We start from the raw sequence: 8,335 nt of genomic DNA, 5'->3' as shown, positions 1-8,335 counted from the left end.
AAACAGATGACTAAGACTCTGTGGTATCTTTTATTTCAAGCTCACTGGGATTTATCGAGTCAACCTAAGAATGGAAGTAACGATTGTTACTTGATAATACGTCGTCAATATACACTAATGTCGAGTTGAGGGTCACAACGAATGATTTCTTTTTTTCATGTACAAATCTTTGAATAAATTCTGCTTCATATAAATTATCAAGAATTGAGAAAATTTCAGTTAAGCCCATTGTATTAATCATGGAGTAAAACAGTTTTTTCTTAACATATAATTATGATATGTCGGTATTCTACCTTACCGTTTGTGATCATTGAAAATTTAGAACCTACAATAAGATATGTGTTTTATCGTTTATCAAATATAAATATAAAATTTTGACACTACCAAATTTGTTAACTTTCAGTTTAAAGACATGAACGGTGAAGTTCTTATAAGCAATAATAATACCCTAATTATCAATTTGCCCTAATTTATAAAATAAACCATTAAAATGAAACCGAGTAATTTATGTTACTTTAAAAGATTACTGGAGCTTATATCTGACTATTGTGTATTGAATTCATAATATTATTTGATAGTTTATTCAGCCATTTAAAAAAAAAGTTTGCCTTGTCATCCTAAAATGGTTAAACAATCATTAATAAAAGCAATAAAACTAATACTCATTTCACTTCTAAACATAGCAGTACATACTGAAATTAAAAAAAAATAGAACAAAGTCATCAACGTCGTGTTCTCAAAACAACATTGTTATAGTCAATCATCAGGCTGCATCAATTGTAGCGCTGGAATGGGACTGGCAGACTTTCTAAATGTGGTACTTGGGCCTGGTAAGCTTGGTACATACTCCAAGTTTCCATTGGAACCCGTTATAATGCTAGCACAATTGGGATGGACATTATCATCATTAGTAATATCATTTTGATCAGGTTCAGGTTCTTCGGCCCTAGACGATGATCCACAGATATTTTCACCTTCACCTTCCTCTTGTATTATTGGTGTTGCATCTGGTTTTTTAACTGTTTTCATCCACGCCTTTGCTGTCTTATTCACCGCTATGGTCGTCACGATAGTTTTATCTGCTCTAGGCGAAACAAAAACAGCTCTGTCTAATCTGTTCACAGCAGACGATATTGAATTTCTAATTCTTTCAACTTTTGTGGCCACATTGCTTGGTAACGCCATCTTTGAATTTTGCCGGAAGTGTCTGTTGTGTGCGAGATATATAATAGGCTTTGCTATAAAGCTAAGTACAGAGAAGATAAGTGTCAGAGAATACCACCCTTGCCAAACGGAGTCACTGAATGCGTTAGCCAAAGTTAGAGATAGGTAAGGTAGCCAGCAGATCGTGAGGAAGCTGTACACGATCATATACGTCACAGCAAGATGGTGGTCCTCGTCCCTATGATCGTCAGATAACAAGTCGTAGTTTTGTACAGCGCTCACTACTGACTGAAGCCGGCTTGGGCGATGCTTTGTGGATTTTCGTATTTTCTTCCAATAACGTCTGCGATTGTTTTCGGTTTCTTGCTCTGACATTGTCATTTCTGCCAGGGTGTCGCGTCGTGCACTAACGTTTCTTGGAGTTTCTTCTACGGCGGGAACGATACCTGTCGTTGACAGTGTGCTTCTTTCTGACGCCGGTGGTGACGCAAGAACAGTGTTCTGTTCCTGCACTGGCTTTAACATTTCTATCATATCATCTTGTTTCTGTTTTGCTTTATTTCGATGGTGGGAGAAGAGAATAATACAGCACACGATAAAAACTAGAAAAGGCAGTACAAATGTTAAGACAAACATCAATGGAGCTAATATCTTGCTCTTGGAATAGGACACAACACAGGAAGCTTGGTATTCGTCATAAGCAATGCTAGCTATGTCAAAAACAGGCAACAAAGCTATGCCGAGATCTATTGCCCAAATGAAACCTGAAATCAAAGCTACTCCAACGTTTGTGTCAAACAACTTTTGGTGTATTTTAGGAGTTTTTTGTTTAGTAACTCGCTCGATAAAACATAAGGACACCAAGCCAAATGATACAAGGAGAAGCCATGTTGATATCACGGCATGAAAGTAACACAAGGGGTTTGAAAGGATCCAACTGTTAGCCAGAGCCGTGACACAGATCGGAACAAGAACAAAGCCACAAGCTAGAAAGTCTATCACAATCAGTTGTAGCAAAAATCTATTTGTTGGTAGAGCGATTAACTTTCGCCGCTTCAGCATAAAAATCATAAAGATATTTAGAACACAACTAGTAATAATCACAACTATACACGTTCCAAACAGAATATAAGGGATTACTTTACTGCGTAACCAGAGAGTAAGTGTGTCACCAAACGATTCAATGAGCGCCATTCTTGCAAGACAATAAGACAAATTTCCAATCTAGTAACTTCATGTATAATAAAGTCTGTTCCGTGGAAAACCCAGAAACGCGACGATGAATTCACAGTCAAAAACGTTGTGTGTTCATACAAGCAATATTTTACACTGATTTGAATTGCATGTTAAATGTGAAAACATGTTCACCCTCATCTGCCTTTTTGTACTCTCTCTGAACCCGATTTAACATTTTGGCATAAAAAGACATTCACCTGTTCGGGTGATATGGGTTAATAGGTGAATATCGTTGCAGATTTAACATTGTTTTAATAGAGCTCTTAACAAAGGGCACGTGCAACCTTTTGTTAATAATCCAATATAAGCCTATCCTATTCTGGCGTATTCCCTTTGAAATCCATTCAACAAGAATGATGCAAATAAAAACTTCATTATTTATGATCCAAGGAGGCTAACAAAACACAATAGTTTTTTGAAAATGATTTATTTTTTAATTAATATGAATATTTTTTGATACATTTTAAATAAAAAGCGATCAGTATAACTTTATAGTTTCAACTGCTTTTGAGTGTATATGTGTAAAAGTCAGTACAATTCTCTCTACGCAATAGAACTAACATGCAATAATCCTGTGCATCTATATCAAGTATCGGAAATTTGGTTGACATAGTACAGGTATGAAGGCCTCCATTTTACTGGCTGGGCGGGTAAAGGTTCTGGATGCCACTCACCATCTTTGTCACTTAATCGAAAAAAAGTGTCTACTAATACACAAGACGTGTCATCATACTTGTGTGTTGGAACGCCTGCAAGAATATTCAAACACAGCACATCAATAATCCTACCTTTCTATGAAAACTTTATAATGAAAAAATGCTTTAAAATGCTTAATTTTAGATATTATTTTCCCCAGGGTGAGTTGAATGGGTTTTTTTTTTACATGTAATACATAAAAGTGTTTAAACATGTAAAACGACAGAGGCTTGATTACAACGCTTTTGTTAATGCTATTTTTTATTATAGAAGAAAGGTAGCATAAATTGGTTTCCGTACCTGCACTATTCAACAGTCGTTTCTGAATTTCGTTCGGTAGCTGTTGATTGTTGACTTTGGCGACATTCGCACCTTCATTTCCGGTGTATTGGTTTGCACAACTTTCCAACGGCACATTGCCAACAATGAGACTCAAAGAAGACGTACAGCAGACATCATTCGACAGCTCAACCGTAAACTATCAAATTACGATTAATCACATCAATATTACGCATTGTGGGTTTTTAAGAATAAATACAGAATGCTTTAAGACCAATTTGATTAAGAATTCTTAGTAAATTTTGTACGTTTTTTAGGGGGGTTCCTGTAGTTGGAAGTTGCATATTGCTATAAGATGGAAAAGTAATTAATTTATAATCGGGGAGTTAAAGCTAAGAAGAACAGTCGATAGTATGTTATGGTTACTTGCAGTGTGTAGTGAATGTCTATATTGTTGCAATATCGGGATCCCGAGGAAGGTAGGGGCGGGACGGTCAGTTGGAGGTCATCCAGGGAGAGGTGTGTTTGGGGAGGAATTTCCGGCACTGACCAACTCCTTATGATTTTCTGTACGACAAGGTCCTTCTTCTCTGTCTTCAGTGTGATATTCTATATCAATGACAACACTCATAGCATGTAGATATTTCTTTTAAGGTAGAACCATTTTAACAAGGCCTTTGACTTTCAGTCGGATGTAACTATCTGTTTCGTGCATCAAAACAAGTTAAAAATGACGCAGTTTCAAGCGAAATATGCACCGATTATTGTGTAATTTAGCTCAAAAGACAGACAATTCTTGTTGATTTCAAAGAGCCATGGCTGAGTTGCCAGCAATGAAATAGACAGGCCTACGTCACATTGCTGTTTGTCACAACTACTAAAGCTCTTGTTAAAATGGTTCTAATATGTCATTATTTTAACAATATATGTAAGATCTGAAATTAATGTTATTTGATTGTATACAAAGAAAACAAATGTTTTTCTATGCTATTGATAAAATTGGATCACTCTTGTTACCAAGTTTTATTGTCATAAACCACTGAGGTTTTTTTTCCAGATATTTTGGCTTTTTTAATTACAATAATATAAAGTGTTGCATATAAGAATTGTCTTATTTCAAATTCAAAAAGGGATGCCAAATAAATCAGGAATAATAATCCACTTACCATAAAAAGATTAACATACGCCTGATCGAGAGATTTTTGTGTCTGATTATCACAAGACGCGTCCAATTGGATCCTTTCGCCCGGAACGTATCCAGACTTAGTTAGTTTTAGTTTTGTTTTTACACATTTCTTGGAACAACATCCAACTAATTGCAGATCATCTACTTCCTCAGACCTCTAAAAATAGATGGTATCAATGGATTGAAACTGTTTAAATACACGGCCAATTTTGCCTTAGTTAATAAGTTTATCGTAAATACAAACGTATCATTTTGGAAAAAAATTAGTTTTAAAACATTTATGTGTTATCATACAAATTAAATCCGAACTAAGTCTCTTTTCATTTTAGTTCTCTCTCTCTCTCTCTCTCTCTCTCTCTCTCCCTCTCTCTCTCTCTCATTTTTAAATTATGACGCGTATAATATAAAAAATAATAATGCACTTACCATTGCGTAAATTGATTCATTTAGGTCAAAAACGGTAAGAACAGTGACTGGTACAATGCAGCTCATTTCATCCTGTGAGCTGCATGCAATGTAAGCTCGTAAGTAATACCGAGTGTATCCACCGTCGCACTCAAAGGATGTCGGCAGCTCCTCCGGAAGTTGCGTGGTAAATAGGTATTGGTAAGTTCCAGTGGACAAACAAAATTCAGAGCCATCTGTGTAAATTGATGTGCAATAACATGAATGAATTTTTCATACACTTGTAAATAAAAATTACTCTTAATAAATCAACTTGGACACATGCATCGTAAAAGATAACATTAAGAGTGCACCACACACCTTGATAACGTTCTGTCTACAAGCCCATTCTTCAAAATTATTAAAAATATGGATTTTTTAGAATGTGTTCGACTTGAGAATGACACTAAAAAGTTCACTGATTGGGGAAAAATCACTTTTCAAAATTTTACCGCTATTGATGAAAATAGAAAATCCATGCAGTATTCAACCTCGGGACCTGCGGGTTGGTAGACCGAAGCAGCACCCACTGCGCAACAGAGATATACAACACAGTTTGGTGGTATAAACTGTTTCACAATGCGCTAAAATCGCCATGTTATGGTACACTGTCATAAAAAGAAGTCACAGGATGTCGCGGATTCTTAAACTATTAAAAATTTAAGGATACTACATGTAAATCAAATGGCTAGGGTAAACACAAAGATAGACTCCTTTAAAACAAGAATTCGTCTTACAATACTCTTTCAATCTCTCCATAACCTTTTATTTTCATAACAAAAGAGATCCTTGGATTACAAAGGTAAAATCTAGATGATTTTGTCTATTCATTGAACCCTCTGTTTACTTTTAATGGCTGGCGGGGTATTTCTTTTAAAAGAAATTGTAAAAAAAATATCTCTTCCTTAATAATGTACCTGTTTGAGGAGTTTCTAAAGTATATCCCAAATTGTTACCCTCACAACTTTTGATGATTTTTAAGGAAGGAGTCTTTTTATTATAAAACAAACTTCTTATAATAAGAAATGCATGAAATTTTGACACAGTCAAACGGATCATATTACTTAATGATTCTATCAGTTTAATTAAATTTGACCTTTGTGTTTTTGGATAAAGGTCAGGTCAAGGTCACTACCTTTTTCCTCAACGTAAAGAGTGATAAAAATAAGTGTAGCTCTTTAAAGTTCTGTAGACATTTGTTTAAGATTTGAAGATTCAAATCTTCAATGAAATCATAGACCATGAGAGTGTCTATCAGCTTATACTACTAAATTGGAATAAATATTTATACTAAAATTGATATTGCTTAGCCCGCATTTCCTCTAATTTTCTTAAATTTTGAAGAAATTTTGATTATTTTTTTAAGCTTCCAATAATAAAATATTTCTAATTTCTATGTATTATGAAGACTTTATATAAAGATATAAATTGACAGAAAAGCTAATATATTGACCGTTTCATAAGAGAGAAAAACTGATTTTAGTGATTTTTTCACAAAAATCAATGTATAGAATGGGCGCTTTAAAAAGCTTATAAAAATGTTATTTGATAGGCAAATCATATTTTAAAAACATATTCTGAAACCCAAGTATCATATTATTAGTTCACATTAGTAAAAAAAAATCCAACATTATTGTTATTGTTTTTAAAATGCTAAAACAGACTCATTATATATATATAATCTGCAGCAATTCTGAATTGCGCAACATGTGATATTTTCCTTCGCCAAAAATATAGTCCTTGTTCCACTCTAAACATTGATTACATTTTTCTATGCCAAGTTGTATGATAGTAAAAAAGAAAGAAAAATATACTATTTTAATTTCCTTTCATCTTGATTTAATGAACAATTAATCAAATTTACGTTTGACAAGACGAAAACCAGAAAAGACTCCTTCCTTAATCAAAATACGCATACATGTACCTGTGACAGAAATACAACTAAAATCGAAAAAATGGAAGATATCTTCATTGACACTTTCTCATATGTCACTCATGAAAGTTCACAGAAACTAAAAAAAAATTATCACGGAGATTTATAATGGGAAATTGTACATCTTTACACCATTCGGAACTCACTAAAGATACCTTGCACTATTTTTCAACGTTATAATCCGGGCTATTTCGGGTCTGATTCTATGCAAAATCCCCGTAGACTTTCTATTTTGGGTTTTGTATTGAAGCCTGAAGGGGTAGTGGAGACGTTTCAAAACAGATAATTTGGACATTTTTTCATATTAGTGAACATAGTATAAGCACAAAGATATAAATGATTTTCGAAATTTCAAGCGAAAAGTGGTAGAAGCAAAAACTCAGGACAGAATATAGCATGGTCAATTTCAAAGTAGTGAATAGCTCAACCTCTCTCTCTTTTCTCTCTCTCTCTCTCTCTCTCTCTCTTTCTCTCTCTCACTCTCTCTCTCTCTTTATCTCTTTCTTTTCTCTCTCTCTCTTTCTTTTCTCTCTCTCTCCCTCCTCTCCCCTCTCTTTTTTCTCTCTGACTTAACAATGTCAATTATGTTTTCTGGACATCTTGTTTAGCCAAATGATAAAATTGTAGATTAACAAGGGTACTTTGAAAATGTGACATTAGCGTAATTCTGATAACAAACCTTTAGAGGCAAGTGCCACTGTATTGTAACAGTGGTTCTCCAGTGAACTGTAACAACTTTCTCCTTGCCCATTTCTTTGTTTTTCTTTAAAATCGACGTAAGTTACTCCACAGAACTCTATGTGTACTCCTAAAAGAGTAGCAACATGTGATGTTAAAATAAATTTCCCATACATGTGATTAATATAAGTTTAAATGTGATGTGATTATTTGATGTTTTATGTTTTGGTTTAAAATACTTATATCATCAGAAAATTCAACATCTGTTAAAAAACTATATAAGAGAAAGAAAGATTGAGAGAGAGAGAACGAAAAAAAAACGAAAGAGAAGGGATACCTGTCGTATTAATCTTGCTATCCACATAGAATTGCACAACACCTTGGATGCTCTGGCCTGGAAAGTAGACAGCACTGGAATCATTTAGATATATATTAAATTTTTTCATATTAGTCCGTAAATTATTTCATCCAAATATTATTGTGAACACCGGACGTAAAAATACCTTGGACGCTATGATTAAGGGGGATTAACAGTTTAATCAAATAAGAAGTTCACATAATCAATGCATGTACAAATACATTTAAAAGAACGAGGATTTTAACCTCTTTAAATATGATTACGTTGCGTGTAATCAAAAAAAGGTAAACTTAATTTTAAGTAAGTGGCGTGTATTACAATCTCTGATTAGGTTTTTGCTCCACTAATTTTATTGCATGAA

General features: G+C 34.0%; 1 protein-coding gene across 2 annotated transcripts; it reads right to left on the bottom strand.

Moving 5' to 3' along the window:
• Positions 1 to 2,810: 2,810 nt before the first annotated feature.
• Positions 2,811 to 8,113, bottom strand: LOC128176722 (arrestin domain-containing protein 17-like). Of its 2 annotated transcripts, none has more exons than XM_052843235.1 (7): positions 7,954 to 8,113; positions 7,618 to 7,746; positions 4,988 to 5,202; positions 4,542 to 4,718; positions 3,802 to 3,984; positions 3,397 to 3,574; positions 2,811 to 3,149 (listed from the first exon to the last, which is right to left on the bottom strand). In XM_052843235.1, exons 1-7 carry the CDS (start codon positions 8,060 to 8,062, stop codon positions 2,986 to 2,988), a joined length of 1,155 nt encoding a protein of 384 aa, XP_052699195.1. In that variant the 5' UTR covers positions 8,063 to 8,113; the 3' UTR covers positions 2,811 to 2,985. The 2 variants fall into 2 exon arrangements, with proteins under 2 accessions (XP_052699195.1, XP_052699196.1); XM_052843236.1 differs by having other exon boundaries at positions 3,802 to 3,969.
• Between the last annotated feature and the right edge of the window lie 222 nt (positions 8,114 to 8,335).

Source organism: Crassostrea angulata, chromosome 3, assembly GCF_025612915.1.
Source record: "Crassostrea angulata isolate pt1a10 chromosome 3, ASM2561291v2, whole genome shotgun sequence".
NCBI lineage: Eukaryota > Metazoa > Mollusca > Bivalvia > Ostreida > Ostreidae > Magallana > Magallana angulata.
Note: the sequence above shows the minus strand (reverse complement) of the source record. Positions and strands in the feature narration are given on the sequence as shown.